General features: G+C 49.5%; 1 protein-coding gene across 1 annotated transcript in view; it reads left to right on the top strand.

Moving 5' to 3' along the window:
- Positions 1-164: 164 nt before the first annotated feature.
- NDUFA13 (NADH:ubiquinone oxidoreductase subunit A13) overlaps positions 165-20,363 on the top strand; it is a 57,697-nt gene continuing 37,498 nt past the window's right edge. Inside the window, exons 1-3 of the mRNA XM_069767692.1 lie at positions 165-368; positions 17,124-17,202; positions 18,776-18,847. Coding sequence (XP_069623793.1) covers positions 275-368; positions 17,124-17,202; positions 18,776-18,847 — 245 coding nt within the window. The 5' untranslated portion in view covers positions 165-274. The remainder of the gene's footprint in view (positions 369-17,123; positions 17,203-18,775; positions 18,848-20,363) is intronic.

The following is a 20,363-nucleotide window of genomic DNA, read 5'->3' as shown; positions in this document are numbered from 1 at the left end:
TATGGCTGCTGCTACTGCTCCCATTTCTTCACCTTCTCTGTATCCCTCAGTCCACGTCTATGTCACCTTTCTGAGTGCACGAGTTGAATAAACTGCTTCCCTCTGGTGGTCACATGTGGAACACACGTTTGTTTCTTGGATGCGTCGCTTTGCACAGTGCCACACAAAAGATGGCGGATACGTACGGACGCTCTATCCTTGTTTGCGTCATCGTCAGCGTAAGGTTTCCACTTCCAGTGCCCACTGCCCAGACTCCGGTCCGCTGCTAGGGAAGATGGCGGCGTCCAAGGTGAAGCAGGACATGCCTCCTCCCGGGGGTTACGGTCCGGTGGATTATAAGAGGAACCTTCCCCGTCGTGGTTTCAGCGGTGGGTGTCTGGGGATAGAGAGCCGGGTTATGCTGCCATGCTGGTGCGCGGCCATCTAAATGCTTCCTCTATGGAGAGTATCTGCTGATGAATAATATGTCACTCCCAGCCATCACAGGAAGCACACATAGGACTCCATAGTGTTACTGCTCTATAAGACTCCATAGTCCCGCTGTAATTAGGGGAGTCCTGTAATAATGTGGGGTGGTTCTGCAGGGTCCAAGTGTTCCTGTAACTGGGGGACTTTATGGAACGATTACAGTTGTGCTCAGACTCCCATAGAGACGCAATTAAAGCAGCGACATTCTTACTGCTGTAGAGCGCCCCTTTCAATTACCGTTGCATTCAGGCTCCCATGTAGAGCGCCCCTCCAGTTACCGCTGCACTCAGGCTCCCATGTAGAGCGCCCCTCCAGTTACCGCTGCACTCAGGCTCCTATGTAGAGCGCCCCTCCAGTTACCGCTGCACTCAGGCTCCTATGTAGAGCGCCCCTCCAGTTACCGCTGCACTCAGGCTCCCATGTAGAGCGCCCCTCCAGTTACCGCTGCACTCAGGCTCCCATGTAGAGCGCCCCTCCAGTTACCGTTGCATTCAGGCTCCCATGTAGAGCGCCCCTCCAGTTACCGCTGCACTCAGGCTCCTATGTAGAGCGCCCCTTTCAATTACCGTTGCATTCAGGCTCCCATGTAGAGCGCCCCTCCAGTTACCGCTGCACTCAGCTCCTATGTAGAGCGCCCCTCCAGTTACCGCTGCACTCAGGCTCCTATGTAGAGCGCCCCTCCAGTTACCGCTGCACTCGGGCTCCCATGTAGAGCGCCCCTTCAGTTACCGCTGCACTCGGGCTCCCATGTAGAGCGCCCCTGCAGTTACCGCTGCACTCGGGCTCCCATGTAGAGCGCCCCTGCAGTTACCGCTGCACTCGGGCTCCCATGTAGAGCGCCCCTCCAGTTACCGCTGCACTCGGGCTCCCATGTAGAGCGCCCCTCCAGTTACCGCTGCACTCGGGCTCCCATGTAGAGCGCCCCTCCAGTTACCGCTGCACTCGGGCTCCCATGTAGAGCGCCCCTCCAGTTACCTCTGCACTCGGGCTCCCATGTAGAGCGCCCCTCCAGTTACCGCTGCACTCGGGCTCCCATGTAGAGCGCCCCTCCAGTTACCGCTGCACTCGGGCTCCTATGTAGACCGCCCCTGCACTCGGGCTCCCATGTAGAGCGCCCCTCCAGTTACCGCTGCACTCGGGCTCCCATGTAGAGCGCCCCTCCAGTTACCGCTGCACTCGGGCTCCCATGTAGAGCGCCCCTCCAGTTACCGCTGCACTCAGGCTCCCATGTAGAGCGCCCCTCCAGTTACCGCTGCACTCAGGCTCCTATGTAGAGCGCCCCTTTCAATTACCGTTGCATTCAGGCTCCCATGTAGAGCGCCCCTCCAGTTACCGCTGCACTCAGGCTCCTATGTAGAGCGCCCCTCCAGTTACCGCTGCACTCAGGCTCCTATGTAGAGCGCCCCTCCAGTTACCGCTGCACTCGGGCTCCCATGTAGAGCGCCCCTCCAGTTACCGCTGCACTCGGGCTCCCATGTAGAGCGCCCCTCCAGTTACCGCTGCACTCGGGCTCCCATGTAGAGCGCCCCTCCAGTTACCGCTGCACTCGGGCTCCCATGTAGAGCGCCCCTCCAGTTACCGCTGCACTCGGGCTCCCATGTAGAGCGCCCCTCCAGTTACCGCTGCACTCGGGCTCCCATGTAGAGCGCCCCTCCAGTTACCGCTGCACTCGGGCTCCCATGTAGAGCGCCCCTCCAGTTACCGCTGCACTCGGGCTCCTATGTAGAGCGCCCCTCCAGTTACCGCTGCACTCGGGCTCCCATGTAGAGCGCCCCTCCAGTTACCTCTGCACTCGGGCTCCCATGTAGAGCGCCCCTCCAGTTACCGCTGCACTCGGGCTCCCATGTAGAGCGCCCCTCCAGTTACCGCTGCACTCGGGCTCCTATGTAGACCGCCCCTGCACTCGGGCTCCCATGTAGAGCGCCCCTCCAGTTACCGCTGCACTCGGGCTCCCATGTAGAGCGCCCCTCCAGTTACCGCTGCACTCGGGCTCCCATGTAGAGCGCCCCTCCAGTTACCGCTGCACTCGGGCTCCCATGTAGAGCGCCCCTCCAGTTACCGCTGCACTCAGGCTCCTATGTAGAGCGCCCCTTTCAATTACCGTTGCATTCAGGCTCCCATGTAGAGCGCCCCTCCAGTTACCGCTGCACTCAGGCTCCTATGTAGAGCGCCCCTCCAGTTACCGCTGCACTCAGGCTCCTATGTAGAGCGCCCCTCCAGTTACCGCTGCACTCGGGCTCCCATGTAGAGCGCCCCTCCAGTTACCGCTGCACTCGGGCTCCCATGTAGAGCGCCCCTCCAGTTACCGCTGCACTCGGGCTCCCATGTAGAGCGCCCCTCCAGTTACCGCTGCACTCGGGCTCCCATGTAGAGCGCCCCTCCAGTTACCGCTGCACTCGGGCTCCCATGTAGAGCGCCCCTCCAGTTACCGCTGCACTCGGGCTCCCATGTAGAGCGCCCCTCCAGTTACCGCTGCACTCGGGCTCCCATGTAGAGCGCCCCTCCAGTTACCGCTGCACTCGGGCTCCCATGTAGAGCGCCCCTCCAGTTACCGCTGCACTCGGGCTCCCATGTAGAGCGCCCCTCCAGTTACCGCTGCACTCGGGCTCCCATGTAGAGCGCCCCTCCAGTTACCGCTGCACTCGGGCTCCCATGTAGAGCGCCCCTCCAGTTACCTCTGCACTCGGGCTCCCATGTAGAGCGCCCCTCCAGTTACCGCTGCACTCGGGCTCCCATGTAGAGCGCCCCTCCAGTTACCGCTGCACTCGGGCTCCTATGTAGACCGCCCCTGCACTCGGGCTCCCATGTAGAGCGCCCCTTCAGTTACCGCTGCACTCGGGCTCCCATGTAGAGCGCCCCTCCAGTTACCGCTGCACTCGGGCTCCCATGTAGAGCGCCCCTCCAGTTACCGCTGCACTCGGGCTCCCATGTAGAGCGCCCCTCCAGTTACCGCTGCACTCGGGCTCCCATGTAGAGCGCCCCTCCAGTTACCGCTGCACTCGGGCTCCCATGTAGAGCGCCCCTCCAGTTACCGCTGCACTCGGGCTCCCATGTAGAGCGCCCCTCCAGTTACCGCTGCACTCGGGCTCCCATGTAGAGCGCCCCTCCAGTTACCTCTGCACTCGGGCTCCCATGTAGAGCGCCCCTCCAGTTACCGCTGCACTCGGGCTCCCATGTAGAGCGCCTCTCCAGTTACCGCTGCACTCGGGCTCCTATGTAGACCGCCCCTGCACTCGGGCTCCCATGTAGAGCGCCCCTCCAGTTACCGCTGCACTCGGGCTCCCATGTAGAGCGCCCCTCCAGTTACCGCTGCACTCAGGCTCCTATGTAGAGCGCCCCTTTCAATTACCGTTGCATTTAGGCTCCCATGTAGAGCGCCCCTCCAGTTACCGCTGCACTCAGGCTCCTATGTAGAGCGCCCCTCCAGTTACCGCTGCACTCAGGCTCCTATGTAGAGCGCCCCTCCAGTTACCGCTGCACTCGGGCTCCCATGTAGAGCGCCCCTCCAGTTACCGCTGCACTCGGGCTCCCATGTAGAGCGTCCCTCCAGTTACCGCTGCACTCGGGCTCCCATGTAGAGCGCCCCTCCAGTTACCTCTGCACTCGGGCTCCCATGTAGAGCGCCCCTCCAGTTACCGCTGCACTCGGGCTCCCATGTAGAGCGCCCCTCCAGTTACCGCTGCACTCGGGCTCCTATGTAGACCGCCCCTGCACTCGGGCTCCCATGTAGAGCGCCCCTCCAGTTACCGCTGCACTCGGGCTCCCATGTAGAGCGCCCCTCCAGTTACCGCTGCACTCAGGCTCCCATGTAGAGCGCCCCTCCAGTTACCGCTGCACTCAGGCTCCTATGTAGAGCGCCCCTTTCAATTACCGTTGCATTTAGGCTCCCATGTAGAGCGCCCCTCCAGTTACCGCTGCACTCAGGCTCCTATGTAGAGCGCCCCTCCAGTTACCGCTGCACTCAGGCTCCTATGTAGAGCGCCCCTCCAGTTACCGCTGCACTCGGGCTCCCATGTAGAGCGCCCCTCCAGTTACCGCTGCACTCGGGCTCCCATGTAGAGCGTCCCTCCAGTTACCGCTGCACTCGGGCTCCCATGTAGAGCGCCCCTCCAGTTACCGCTGCACTCGGGCTCCCATGTAGAGCGCCCCTCCAGTTACCGCTGCACTCGGGCTCCCATGTAGAGCGCCCCTCCAGTTACCGCTGCACTCGGGCTCCCATGTAGAGCGCCCCTCCAGTTACCGCTGCACTCGGGCTCCCATGTAGAGCGCCCCTCCAGTTACCGCTGCACTCGGGCTCCCATGTAGAGCGCCCCTCCAGTTACCTCTGCACTCGGGCTCCCATGTAGAGCGCCCCTCCAGTTACCGCTGCACTCGGGCTCCCATGTAGAGCGCCTCTCCAGTTACCGCTGCACTCGGGCTCCTATGTAGACCGCCCCTGCACTCGGGCTCCCATGTAGAGCGCCCCTCCAGTTACCGCTGCACTCGGGCTCCCATGTAGAGCGCCCCTCCAGTTACCGCTGCACTCAGGCTCCTATGTAGAGCGCCCCTTTCAATTACCGTTGCATTTAGGCTCCCATGTAGAGCGCCCCTCCAGTTACCGCTGCACTCAGGCTCCTATGTAGAGCGCCCCTCCAGTTACCGCTGCACTCAGGCTCCTATGTAGAGCGCCCCTCCAGTTACCGCTGCACTCGGGCTCCCATGTAGAGCGCCCCTCCAGTTACCGCTGCACTCGGGCTCCCATGTAGAGCGTCCCTCCAGTTACCGCTGCACTCGGGCTCCCATGTAGAGCGCCCCTCCAGTTACCGCTGCACTCGGGCTCCCATGTAGAGCGCCCCTCCAGTTACCGCTGCACTCGGGCTCCCATGTAGAGCGCCCCTCCAGTTACCGCTGCACTCGGGCTCCCATGTAGAGCGCCCCTCCAGTTACCGCTGCACTCGGGCTCCCATGTAGAGCGCCCCTCCAGTTACCGCTGCACTCGGGCTCCCATGTAGAGCGCCCCTCCAGTTACCGCTGCACTCGGGCTCCCATGTAGAGCGCCCCTCCAGTTACCGCTGCACTCGGGCTCCCATGTAGAGCGCCCCTCCAGTTACCGCTGCACTCGGGCTCCCATGTAGAGCGCCCCTCCAGTTACCGCTGCACTCGGGCTCCCATGTAGAGCGCCCCTCCAGTTACCGCTGCACTCGGGCTCCCATGTAGAGCGCCCCTCCAGTTACCGCTGCACTCGGGCTCCCATGTAGAGCGCCCCTCCAGTTACCGCTGCACTCGGGCTCCCATGTAGAGCGCCCCTCCAGTTACCGCTGCACTCGGGCTCCTATGTAGACCGCCCCTGCACTCGGGCTCCCATGTAGAGCGCCCCTCCAGTTACCGCTGCACTGGGGCTCCCATGTAGAGCGCCCCTCCAGTTACCGCTGCACTCGGGCTCCCATGTAGAGCGCCCCTCCAGTTACCGCTGCACTCGGGCTCCCATGTAGAGCGCCCCTCCAGTTACCGCTGCACTCGGGCTCCCATGTAGAGCGCCCCTCCAGTTACCGCTGCACTCGGGCTCCCATGTAGAGCGCCCCTCCAGTTACCGCTGCACTCGGGCTCCCATGTAGAGCGCCCCTCCAGTTACCGCTGCACTCGGGCTCCCATGTAGAGCGCCCCTCCAGTTACTGCTGCACTCGGGCTCCCATGTAGACCGCCCCTGCACTCGGGCTCCCATGTAGAGCGCCCCTCCAGTTACCGCGGCACTCGGGCTCCCATGTAGAGCGCCCCTCCAGTTACCGCCGCACTCGGGCTCCCGTTGAGCGCCCCTCCAATTACTGCCGCATTCGGGCTCCCGTTGAGCGCCCCTCCAATTACCGCCGCACTCGGGCTCCCGTTGAGCGCCCCTCCAATTACCGCCGCACTCGGGCTCCCGTTGAGCGCCCCTCCAATTACCGCCGCACTCGGGCTCCCGTTGAGCGCCCCTCCAATTACCGCCGCACTCGGGCTCCCGTTGAGCGCCCCTCCAATTACCGCCGCACTCGGGCTCCCGTTGAGCGCCCCTCCAATTACCGCCGCACTCGGGCTCCCGTTGAGCGCCCCTCCAATTACCGCCGCACTCGGGCTCCCGTTGAGCGCCCCTCCAATTGCCGCCGCACTCGGGCTCCCGTTGAGCGCCCCTCCAATTGCCGCCGCACTCGGGCTCCCGTTGAGCGCCCCTCCAATTGCCGCCGCACTCGGGCTCCCGTTGAGCGCCCCTCCAATTACCGCCGCACTCGGGCTCCCGTTGAGCGCCCCTCCAATTACCGCCGCACTCGGGCTCCCGTTGAGCGCCCCTCCAATTACCGCCGCACTCGGGCTCCCGTTGAGCGCCCCTCCAATTACCGCCGCACTCGGGCTCCCGTTGAGCGCCCCTCCAATTACCGCCGCACTCGGGCCCCCGTAGAGCGTCCCTCCATTTAACGCAGCACTCAGGCTCCCGTAGAGCGGCCTTCCAAGTACTGCCGCACTCGAACTCCTGTGTAGAGCGGCCCTCCATTTATCGCCGCACTTAGGCTCCTGTGTAGAGCGCCCCCCCCAATTACGCCGCACTCGAGCTCCTCTAAAATGTCCCTCTCCAATTACAGCAACACGTGGGGGGGGGGAGAGGCTCTATGGACAGTATGTGTGTATATATACTAGATGGTGGCCCAATTCTAACGCATCGGGTATTCTAGAATATGTATTTATGTATGTATATAGCAGCCACATAGTATATAGCACAGGCCACGTAGTATATAGGAGCCATGTAGTATATAGCAGACAAATACTACGTGGCCTGTGCTATATACTATGTGGCTGCTATATACATACATATTGTAGAATACCCGATGCGTTAGTACAGGCAACGCAATGTATAACAGTGGCCACGCAGTATATAACACTGGCCACGTAATATATAGCACAGCTCACGCAGTATATAGCAGCCACGTAGTATATAACATTACTCACGCAGTATATAGCAGCCACGTAGTATATAACAGTGGCCACGTAGTATATAGCACGCAGTATAGAACATATCCCAGGTAGTATATAACACTGCCCACGCAGTACATAACACTGCCCACATAGTATATAACACTGCCTATGTAGTATATAGCAGCCACGCGGTATCTAACATAGCCCACGTAGTATACAGCAGTGTGGGTACCATATCCCTGTTAAAAAAAAAAAATAATTAAAATAAAAAATAGTTATATACTCACCCCTGGGATCCAGCGAAGCTCCGGCGATACGCGCACAGCTGCCGCCATCTTCCGTTCACAGGATGCATTGCGAAATTACCCAGATGACCGTTCACAGGATGCATTGCGAAATTACCCAGATGACTTAGTGGTCTCGCGAGGAACGGAAGATGGCGGCAGGCTCGGCGGACTACGGAGGATGAGAATAGCAGTTTTTTTAAATTATTTTTAACATTACATTTTTTTTGCTATAGTATTGATGCCGCATAGGCAGCATCAATAGTAAAAAGTTGGGGACACACAGGGTTAATAGCAGCAGTTATGGAGTGTGTTACCGCCGGCATTAGCCCTGTGTGAGCGGTGACTGGAGGGGAGTATGCGGGCTCCGGGCACTGACTGCGGGGAGTAAGGAGCGGCCATTTTCTTCCGGACTGTGCCCGTCGCTGATTGGTCGTGGCTGTTTTGCCACGACCAATCAGCGACTTGGATTCCATGACACAGAGGTCGCGATCAATGAATATCCGTGACAGACAGGACAGACGGAAATGACCCTTAGACAAATTATAATATATATATATATATAATGTTAAAATCTCGGTGCACGTGTAAAAGTTCGAGTCAGTTGTGAAAGCTTTGAAGAATTGAAGTGTTACTAGTTTATTTTTTATCACCTACCAAAATGCAAATTAAGTGAAAAGAGAAAGAATCAAATCAATCTTTGGTGTAATCACACTTTGCATTGATTCTTTTACACTTGTACATAGTTTTTGAAGGTACTCAGCAGGGAAGTTGTTCCAAACATCTTGGAGAACTAGCAACAGATCTTCTGTAGATGTAGACTTGTGCTTATCCTTCTGTATCTTCATGAAATCTCTCACAGACCCGATGATATCAGGCCTCTGTTCAGGCCATAGCATCAATTCTAGGACTCCTTGCTTGTTCTTTACAGTGAAGATATTAATGACGCTGTTATGTTTTGGTTCATTGTCTTAGTGCCAAATAAATCTGGAGCTAATCAGATGCCTCTCTGATATTACATGATAAATAAGTATCTGCGTGTATTTCTCAGCATTGAAAACACCATTAATCCTGATCAAATTGCCAACTTCAATTGCTGAAATTCAGCTCCATAACTTGCAAGGACCTTCCACCATGCCTCACTGTTGCCTGCAGACACTCATTATTGTACCACTTTCCGTCTGCAAGTGAACAAATTGCCTTCTGTTACAGCCTAAGATTCCAAATCAGTCCCAGTTCTTATGTTTTCGTCCATGGTTGAGACACTTGGCCTTGTTTCTGTGTGGAAAGTATGGTTTTTGGACAATCTTCTTTTACTGAGACCATTTCTGGCCAGACTTCTGTCTGTTGTCACAACCTACATATGAAAATAGATCATTATCACTTGTTTGGTATAATTAGTTACTCATACACCTGACAATAATCTTACAAAAGCCCTGATACTGTGCAAGTGTACCTAGAAGAATTGAAGCTTTATGAAGGCAAATGGTGGGAGGGTCACACCAAATATTGATTTGATATGTCTGTTTTGTTCATTCACTTTGCACTTGCTTAACCCCTTCAAGACCCGGGGTATTTTAGTTTTTTCATTTTTCACTCCTCTCCTTCCCAGAGCCATAACTTTTTTATTTTTCCATCAATTTGGCCATGTGAGGGCTTATTTTTTGCGGGACAAGTTGTATTTTTCAACGACATCATTGGTTTTAGCATGTCATGTACTAGAAAATGGGAGAAAAATTCCAAGTGCAGTGAAATTGCAAAAAGAGTGCAATCCCACACTGTTTTTTTGTTTGGCTTTTTTCCTAGGTTCAGTAAATGCTAAAACTGACCTGCCATTGATTCTCTAGGTCATTGTGAGTTCACTAGATGGTAGCCCGATTCTAACGCATCGGGTATTCTAGAATATGTATGTAGTTTATTTATGAAGATTTTAGAATAATTGAATACACAGGATTCGGCCGGCTGCGACCAATTAGCGAAGCATGGTTCAAATCCCGCGCCAATTTGCAGCCGGACTGCGCCTGTCGCTGATTGTTCGCGGCCGGCCACGTAGTATATTGCGCAGCCCGCATAGTATATTGCACAGCCCGCGTAGTATATTGCGCAGCCCGCATAGTATATTGCACAGCCCGCATAGTACCACGCACGCAGTATATAACAGGCCACATAGTGTATAACACAGGTCACGTAGTGTATAGAACAGCCAGCGCAGTACATTGCATAGCCGGCGCAGTATATAGCAATGTGGGCACCATATCCCTGTTAAAAAAAAAAAATAAAAGAATTAAAATAAAAAATAGTGATATATTCACCCTCCGTCGGCCCCCCCCGGATCGAAGCGGTTACCGACGCTCCTCACGCGCTCCGGTCTGAAGAGTGCATTGCGGTCTCGCGAGATGATGACATGGCGGTCTCGCGAGACTTCATCTTCTTCTTCTTCTTCTTCTTCTTCTTCTTCTTCTTCTTCATCCATCAACTCCATCCATCGTCTCGTGAGACTGCAATGCATGGAGCGGTCACCGGGGCGTCGCGAGGAGCGGGAAAGGCCTGTTCCTGATCCGGGGGGCCGACGGACGGTGAGTATATAACTATTTTTTATTTTAACATTATATCTTTTTACTATTGATGCTGCATAGGCAACATGAATAGTAAAAAGTTGGTCACACAGGGTTAATAGCAGCGTTAACAGAGTGCGTTACACCGCGGTCAACGCTGCCATTAACCCTGTGTGAGTGCTGATTGGAGGGGATTATGGAGCGGGCACTGACTGCGGGGAGGAAGGAGCGGCCATTTTGCCGCTGGACTGTGCCCGTCGCTGATTGGTCGTGGCTGTTTTGCCACGACCAATCAGCGACTTGGATTTCTATGACAGACAGAGGCCGCGACCAATGAATTTCCCGTGACAGACAGACGGAAGTGACCCTTAGACAATTATATAGTAGATAGACACCAAACATGTCTAGGTTCTTTTTTGTCTAAGTGGTGAAACAAATTCCAAACTTTGCTATGAAAAAAAATGTTCAATTTTTCGTTACCCGTAGCGTCTCCATTTTTCGTCATCTGGGGTCAGGTGAGGGCTTATTTTTTGCGTGCGGAACTGTCATTTTTAATTATACCATTTTGGTGCAGATACGTTCTTTTGATCGCCCGTTATTGCATTTTAATGCAATGTCGCGGCAACCAAAAAACCGTAATTCTGGCATTTCTAATTTTTTTTCTTTCTACGCTGAGGTTAATCCTTTTTTTTTTGATCGGGTGATTCTGGACTCAGCGATACCAAGTATGTGTATATTTGTCTTTTTATTGTTTTATTTTGAATGGGGCGAAAGGGGGGTGATTTAAAGTTTTTATTTATTTTTTGTCATTTTTTTAAAACCTTTTTTTCTACTTTTTCCATGCTTCAATAGCCTCCATGGGAGGTTAGAAGCTGGCACAACTCGATTGGCTCAGCTACTTAGGAGCGAAGCTCAGATCTATCCTATGTAGTAGAATTGCTGCATTGCTATGAGTGCCGATCACAAGGTGGCGCTCACAGCAATCCAGCATCAACAACCATAGAGTTCTTCAATAGACCTCTGGTTGTCATGCCGATGCATCGCTGACCCCCGATCATGTGAAGGGGGTCGGCGATGCTCGCATTTCCGGCCCAATGGCTGGAAGTGCTAGTTAAATGCTGCTGTCAGCATTTGACAGCGGCATTTAACTAGTTAATAGTGGCGGGTGAATCGCGATTCCACCCCGCTGCTATTGCGGGCACATACCAGCTGTTCAAAACAGCTGACATGTCCCGGCTTTGATGTGGGCTCACCGCCGGAGCCCACATCAAAGCAGGGGATATGACCTTGGACGTACTATCCCGTCCGAGGTCAGAAAGGGGTTAACTAATAAAAATAAACTATTAACATTTCTATTTTTAAGGCATTTTTTCCTTGCAGCATTTTTACATACTTGCCTAAAATGTTTACACAGCACTATGTATATGTACAGTGTGTGATAGAGAATATATATATATATATATATATTCTCTAATTTTTTTTTATTTTTAATTCGAGCTCCTCTGCGTATAACTATATTTACGCAACAGCCAGATATTACAGCATGGTGGATGGGATTTGTGCGCCTGCAGATCACCCGCGGACACTGACATGCGACGCGTCTATCAAGACTGCAGCATCTTAATTTAAAGCAATATCATTTATTCAATAAAATGTGAACACAAGCTGATTTACCTGCGTTCAGTAGGAGGCAGTGCTTTGGATGCAGCGAACATGCCATGTGTCCAAAGTGCTGCTTGTGCCGGATCGTGGGCACCCAGCATTATTGAAAAGCACAGACTGCTGCTCATTCATACCTAAACAAGAGCCCAGATCAAGTCTGGAAAAAAGGAGTGTCTACATTCATACGTAGAATAGAGGTCTCACATATGGATATAGACACTCCTTTTTCCAGACTTGATCTGGGCTCTTGTTTCGGTATCTAATGTACGGAGTGTGACCTGGTCAATGTGTTATGGACTAATATTTGTATACTCACTGCTGCTCACTCATGTACTTTTTAACCCCTTAATCCCATATGACGTACTATCCCGTCCAGGTGACCTGGGACTTAATTCCCATGGACGGGATAGTACGTCATATGCGATCGGCCGCGCTCACGGGGGGAGCGCGGCCGATCGCGGCCGGGTGTCAGCTGCCTATCGCAGCTGACATCCGGCACTATGTGCCAGGAGCGGTCACGGACCGCTCCCGGCACATTAACCCCCGGCACACCGCGATCAAAGATGATCGCGGTGTGCCGGCGGTGCAGGGAAGCATCGCGCAGGGAGGGGGCTCCCTGCGGGCTTCCCTGAGACGATCGGTACACGGTGATGTGCTCACCGTGTACCGAGCGTCTTCTCCCTGCAGTCCCCGGATCCAAAATGGCCGCCGGGCTGCATCCGGGTCCTGCAGGGAGCACTTCCGGGTCAGGATCAGGCTGCAGCTGCAGCTCTAATCCTGCCCGGCTGTATGTCAGATCACCGATCTAACAGAGTGCTGTGCACACTGTCAGATCGGTGATCTGTGATGTCCCCCCCTGGGACAAAGTGAAAAAGTAAAAAAAAAAATTTCCACACTTGTAAAAAAAAAATAAAAAAAAAATTCCTAAATAAAGCAGAAAAAAAAAAATATTATTCCCATAAATACATTTCTTTACATAAAAAAAAAACAAAAAAAACAATAAAAGTACACATATTTAGTATCGCCGCGTCCGTAACGACCCGACCTATAAAACTGGCCCACTAGTTAACCCCTTCAGTGAACACCGTAAGAAAAAAAAAAAAAAAACGAGCCAAAAAACAACGCTTTATTATCATAACGCTGAACAAAAAGTGGAATAACACGCGATCAAAAAGACGGATATAAATAACCATGGTACCTCTGAAAACGTCATCTTGTCCCGCAAAAAACGAGCCGCCATATAGCATCATAACCAAAAAAATAAAAAAGTTATAGTCCTGAGAATAAAGCGATGCCAAAATAATTATTTTTTCTATAAAATAGCTTTTATCGTATAAAAGCGCCAAAACATAAAAAAAATGATATAAATGAGGTATCGCTGTAATCGTACTGACCCGAAGAATAAAACTGCTTCATCAATTTTACCAAACGCGGAACGGTATAAACGCCTCCCCCAAAAGAAATTCATGAATAGCTGGTTTTTGGTCATTCTGCCTCACAAAAAATCGGAATAAAAAGCGATCAAAAACTGTCACATGTCCGAAAATGTAACCGATAAAAACGTCAACTCGTCCCGCAAAAAACAAGACCTCACATGACTCTGTGGACCAAAATATGGAAAAATTATAGGTCTCAAAATGTGGAGACGCAAAAACTTTTTTGCTATAAAAAGCGTCTTTTAGTGTGTGACGGCTGCCAATCATAAAAATCCGATATAAAAAACTCGCTATAAAAGTAAATCAAACCCCCCTTCATCACCCCCTTAGTTAGGCTAGGTTCACATTGCGTTAATGGGTTAACGCTAACGGACAGCGTTGCACGGCGAAAATGTCACAATTAACGCCGTGCAACGGGTCCGTTAGCACAACCATTGACAGCAATGTGATTTTCGGGTGTAGCGCATCGCTAGAGCGTGCCATTTTCGGCTCGCGCTAGCAAGGTGCCGTTCTTTTGTGGCGCGCCTCAGACGCTGCTTGCAGCGTCCGCGGCGCGCCCGAGGTCCGATCCCCGATCTTCCAGAGCGGGGACGTTAACGCGACCACTAAACACGACACCTAAAAAGACATTGCGTTAGCGCAATCCGCTAGTGCTAAACGGATTTCCCTAATGCAATGTGAACCTAGCCTTAGGGAAAAATAATAAAATTAAAAAAAATGTATTTATTTCCATTTTCCCATTAGGGTTAGGGCTAGGGTTAGGGCTAGGGTTAGGGTTAGGGTTTGTATTACATTTACGGTTGGGATTAGGGTTGGGATTAGAATTAGGGGTGTGTCAGGGTTAGGTGTGTGGTTAGGGTTACAGTTGGGATTAGGGTTAGGGGTGCGTTTGGATTAGGGTTTCAGTTATAATTGGGGGTTTCCACTGTTTAGACACATCAGGGGCTCTCCAAACGCGACATGGCGTCCGATCTCAATTCCAGCCAATTCTGCATTGAAAAAGTAAAACAGTGCTCCTTCACTTCCGAGCTCTCCCGTGCGCCCAAACAGGGGTTTACCCCAACATATGGGGTATCATCGTACTCGAGACAAATTGGACAACAACTTTTTGGGTCCAAGTTCTCTTGTTATCCTTGGGAAAATAAAAATTTGGGGGGCTAAAAATCATTTTTGTGGGAAAAAAAAAGAATTTTTATTTTCACGGCTCTGCGTTATAAACTGTAGTGAAACACTTAGGGGTTCAAAGTTCTCACAACACATCTAGATAAGTTCCTTGGGAGGTCTAGTTTCTAATATGGGGTCACTTGTGGGGGGTTTGTACTGTTTGGGTACATCAGGGGCTCTGCAAATGCAACGTGACTCCTGCAGACCAATCCATCTAAGTCTGCATTCCAAATGGCGCTCCTTCCCTTCCGAGCTCTGCCATGCGCCCAAACAGTGGTTCCCCCCCACATATGGGGTATCAGCGTACTCAGGACAAATTGGACAACAACTTTTGGGGTCCAATTTATTATGTTACCCTTGTGAAAATACAAAACTGGGGGCTAAAAAATAATTTTTGCGAAAAAAAAAAAAAAATTATTTTAACGGCTCTGCGTTATAAACTGTAGTGAAACATTTGGGGGTTCAAAGCTCTCAAAACACATCTAGATAAGTTCCTTATGGGGTCTAGTTTCCAAAATGGTGTCACTTGTGGGGGGTTTTAATGTTTAGGCACATCAGGGGCTCTCCAAACCAACATGGCGTCCCAACTTAATTCCAGTCAATTTTGCATTGAAAAGTCAAATGGCGCTCCTTCCCTTCCGAGCTCTGCTATGCACCCAAAAAGTGGTTTACCCCCACATATGGGGTATCGTCGCACTCAGGACAAATTGCACAACAACTTTTGTGGTCTAATTTCTTCTCTTACCCTTGGGAAAATAAAAAATTGGGGGCGAAAAGATAATTTTTGTGAAAAAATAAGATTTTTTATTTTTACGGCTCTGCATTATAAACTTCTGTGAAGCACTTGTTGGGTCAAAGTGCTCACCACACATCTAGATAAGTTCCTTAAGGGGTCTACTTTTCAAAATGGTGTCACTTGTGAGGGGTTCCAATGTTTAGGCACATCAGGGGCTCTCCAAACGCAACATGGCGTCCCATCTCAATTCCAGTCAATTTTGCATTGAAAAGTCAAATGGCGCTCCTTCCCTTCCGAGCTCTGCCATACGCCCAAACAATGGTTTACACCCATATATGGGGTATCAGCGTACTCAGGACAAATTGGCCAACAATTTTTGAGGTCCAATTTCTTCTCTTACTCTTGGGAAAATAAAAAATTGGGGGCGAAAAGATCATTTTTGTGAAAAAATATGATTTTTTATTTTTACGGCTCTGCATTATAAACTTCTGTGAAGCAATTGGTGGGTCAAAGTGGTCACCACACATCTAGATAAGTTCCTTAGGGTGTCTACTTTCCAAAATGGTGTCACTTGTGGGGGGGTTTCAATGTTTAGGCACATCAGTGGCTCTCCAAACGCAACATGGTGTCCCATCTCAATTCCTGTCAATTTTGCATTTAAAAGTCAAATGGCGCTCCTTCCCTTCCGAGCTCTGCCATGCGCCCAAACAGTGGTTTACTCCCACATATGGGCTATCAGCGTACTCAGTACAGATTGTACAACAATGTTTGGCATCCATTTTATCCTGTTACCCTTGGTAAAATAAAACAAATTGGAGCTGAAATAAATTTTGTGTGAAAAAAAGTTAAATATTCATTCTTATTTAAACATTCCAAAAATTCCTGTGAAACCCCTGAAGGGTTAATAAACTTCTTGAATGTGGTTTTGAGCACCTTGAGGGGTGCAGTTTTTAGAATGGTCTCACACTTGGGTATTTTCTATCATATAGACCCCTCAAAATGACATCAAATGAGATGTGGTCCCTAAAAAAAAATGGTGTTGTAAAAATGAGAAATTGCTGGTCAACTTTTAACCCTTATAACTCCCTAACAAAAAAAAATTTTGGTTCCAAAATTGTGCTGATGTAAAGTAGACATGTGGGAAATGTTACTTATTAAGTATTTTGCGTGAGATATCTCTGTGATTTAAGGGCATAAAAATTTAAAGTTGGAAAATTGCGAAACTTTTTAAATTTTCGCCAAATTTCCGTTTTTTTCACAAATAAACGCAAGTTATATCGAATAAATGTTACTACTAAAATGAAGTACAATATGTCACGAGAAAACAATGTCAGAATCGCCAAGATCCGTTGAAGCGTTCCAGAGTTATAACCTCATAAAGGGACAGTGGTCAGAATTGTAAAAATTGGCCCGGTCATTAACGTGCAAACCACCCTCGGGGCTTAAGGGGTTAACAATCCGTATAGATGCACATATCTGCCAGATGGTAGCCGAAAGAGCACACTTCTGGCCCCAGTTTGGAGAGTGGAGGCCTATGGTGACTGCTGTATAATTCCAGAAAAGCTCCCGACATACATTCTAGACTAAGTGTGCACCTAGGGGCCAACTTGTGTTTTCTTCACTGATATCCCAGCTTGTTCTGGGCAAATTTTATCCTGTATTAACCGTCAGTCACGGATTAGGGCCCCTCAGTGGACTTCCAAGCCCAAAATGAGCATGGATGTTGATGAATAAAATACCATTATTTTTTTTCCATAAACCTATACAACAATCTGCTAAGCTTATCCTACTCTATAAATGGTGCCTGTAGATTGCACGGAATTTCCAAATTGACCGGTTCCTTATAGTTAGAAACTCTGGTAATGAAAGTGACTTTTCTTCTTTTCTTTTGTTACAGGGTACACCATGTTCGCTGTTGGGATCGGTGCGATGCTGTTTGGTTACTGGAGAATTGGCATGTGGAACAGAGAGAGAAGGTGTCTTAATGTTGTGACATATTAAAATTGTGAAGGAAAAAACATTAAACATTTTTAATTCACCCCACTCCTTTCCCCTTTAAAGGAAAAAATAAATATTTGGTATTACCATGTTTACAAAAGTCTATTAAAATATGGTATTAATCTTATCTGTAAGTGTCTTTAAGAGATAAAAATCAAAATACAACAATTGCATTGTTTTGGTCCTAATCTCCTTAGATGAAAAAAGCAAGTGGCAGGAGTATTGTCAATCAGCAAGACGTTAAGATGCAGATCTCACCAATAAGGAATTTAGCATAAAGTGAGAATTCTAGCATTAAACTAGAACTCTTAATATACCTATTACAAAAAAAAGAACAAATAAAAAAAGTGCCATCTCTGAAGGGGGTAGTTGACTCCTGGCTGAATGGTCTCCAAAATTTCAACCAAGGGTAAACACCTCCGCCAGGATATAAAACTGATTCTTCCTGCAGGAGCGGGGGCAGAATCTGTCATGTGGTGAAGAATTTAGTACTCAGACACACTGAGCCCAGTCACCAAGACACGGCAGGGTGATCCTGTTTGCATGTAAACAAATTGGTATACCATCTATAGCAACAATGTGTCACTCCCCACCAGTAATAGTTAATAGACACATAGTCAGATGTGAGAATATAGTAAAAGGAACGTTCTCACCAAATGAGACGACTGTTTGAAGAGGGGAGTGAATCTTGTATCACGGATAGATTGTCAGACGATGCAAACAGGATCACGCTGCCGTGTCTTGGTGACTGGGCTCAGTGTGTCCGAGTACTAGTCTCTTCACCACATGACCGTGGGTCTTGTATTTATACAGATTCTGCCTCCACTCCTGCAGGAAGAATCGTTTTATATCCTGGGGGAGGTGTTCACCCTTGGTTGATATTTTGGAGACCATTCAGCTGGAAGTCAACTCCTAATCTCCTTTAAAAAAAAAAATGCAATTAGCAACCAAAGCACGTGAAATTGGTATCAATAAAAACTGCAGCTCACCTGGCAAAATTCAAGCCTTCATTCAGAACTACCAACAGAACAATTACAGTGTTAGTTCTCACAAAATGGGATGACACAAAGCAAAACATTTTTTTTTCATCCATGCCTAGCTGTTACCATTGTAATTGGATGGCTGTGGTGGCAAATCATATTTCTAGGTCATTTTTACATCACAATGAATGCTTTGGAAATACATTTTTTTTGCCATTTCATCCCACTTGGAATCCCCCCCCCCCCACCCATTTTTCAGTCTAATATATGGAATAATGGATTGTGTCATTCAAAACTACAAGTCGTTTCACAAAAAAGATATTCATGGAAAAATACATATGTCATGCATACATACGGTATATTGATGGGAAAATAAAAATGGTATGGCTCTTGGAAGAAGGGGACAAAAAATCAGTGTACATGTAATTGGTACAACACAATTTGTTTGCCTTTATATCTATAATGTTGAATGTTTTTAATTTCCAGCTTGTTTACTTATATTTGACATCTTAAAAGAATAGTGTTGTCACTTACTAAGGATAACATTCTTATGGTTTCCATTATTTTACAGGCGGCTACTTATTGAAGACTTAGAGACCCGTTTGGCATTGCTACCCCTCTTGCAGGCTGAGTCAGATCGAAGGTAACAAGATTACTTCTTTATATTTCTTGTACAATTCTGCCGGGCCACCTGAGTGATCTGTTTGTACTGGAGTTTGCTAAAATATGTACAGTTTGTTCTGCCTTTTTATTTTCATGTGTAAAATACACATTTTCACACTTTCAACTGATGTAGAGACTAAACTAGTTTGCTGGTGGGTTACACAAAGCGGCTACTTAGGCTACTTTCACACTAGCGTTGTTTGGCCTCCGTCACAATGCGTCGTTTTGGAGAAAAAACGCATCCTGCAAATGTGCCTGCAGGATGTGTTTTTTCTCCATAGACTTGCATTAGCGACGCATTGCGACATATGGCCACACGTCACATCCATCGTGCGACGGATGCGTCGTGTTTTGGCGCATTGTCGGCACAAAAAAGTTACACGTAATTTTTTTGTGTGCGTCGAGTCTGCCATTTTCAACCGCGAATGCGTGGCCGGAACCCCGCCCCCTCCTCTCCGGACCTTACAATGGGGCAGCGGATGCGTTGTAAAACTGCATCCGCTGCCCCCATTGTTCATTATTTTTGCAGTTTGCGTCGGTACGTCGGGCCGACGCATGGCGGCGGCCCCGTACTGACGCTAGTGTGAAAGTAGCCTAAGACTGCGGTGACACTATCAGTATTTGGTCAGTATTTTACATCAGTATTTGTAAGCCAAAACCAGGAGAAGAACAAATAGAGGAAAAGTATAATAGAAACGCGTCACCACTTCTGCATTTATCACCCACTCCTGGTTTTGGCTTACTGGTAGTGTCAACGTGGCCTTACAGAGATTTATGACACTGCGGATGTGACCCATACTGAACTTTTAAATAAGTGTCACTGCTCATGGTTCTTCTGGTCCCTGTGTAATATTACTATACAAGCTAATGTATCTAATAGCTGATGTACCTGAACAAAAGTTTTGAGACTGACGCGAGTTTTGGTCTTCACAAAGTTTGCAGCTTATGTATTTTTAGATCTTTTAGACATTTCTAAGATTGAGTACCTCGGCAGGTGTGGAATGAATGCTGGAAAGTAAGAACGTGTTCAAAAATAGAAGTGTTAGTAGTCTGTGTTTATCAATTACCAAAATGTTAAGTGGTGAACTAAAGAGAAATCTAAATGAAGTCACTAGCTTGTGTGACTTCCATTGCCTTCATACCCGCATCAGTTCTTCTAGGTATACTTGCACATAGTTGCCATAACGGCATTGTAGAAACTGTACCTGTCAATGATGTCATCTACGGCTGCAGTGTCTATTTGGTAACCTCCATGCCAGGCTTTAATCTGGAGAACTACAAATATGGCGTTTAGTGCCTATACATTGTGTTCCCATACAGTGTAGTGCCCCGAAACATTGTGCCCAGCCTGTGCTTCTGGCGACACGCAAATGAAGTGCGCTCTCCCGTCTCCAATAATGCCAAATATGTGGCCGCTTCCTGTGGTTTAGGCACAGTGGGGCTCAGGAGAGGGGGGATTTGAATTTGGGAGCACAGAATTCACTGGATTTTATTTG

Source organism: Ranitomeya imitator, chromosome 1 (assembly GCF_032444005.1).
Source record: "Ranitomeya imitator isolate aRanImi1 chromosome 1, aRanImi1.pri, whole genome shotgun sequence".
Classification (NCBI taxonomy): domain Eukaryota; kingdom Metazoa; phylum Chordata; class Amphibia; order Anura; family Dendrobatidae; genus Ranitomeya; species Ranitomeya imitator.
Note: the sequence above shows the minus strand (reverse complement) of the source record. Positions and strands in the feature narration are given on the sequence as shown.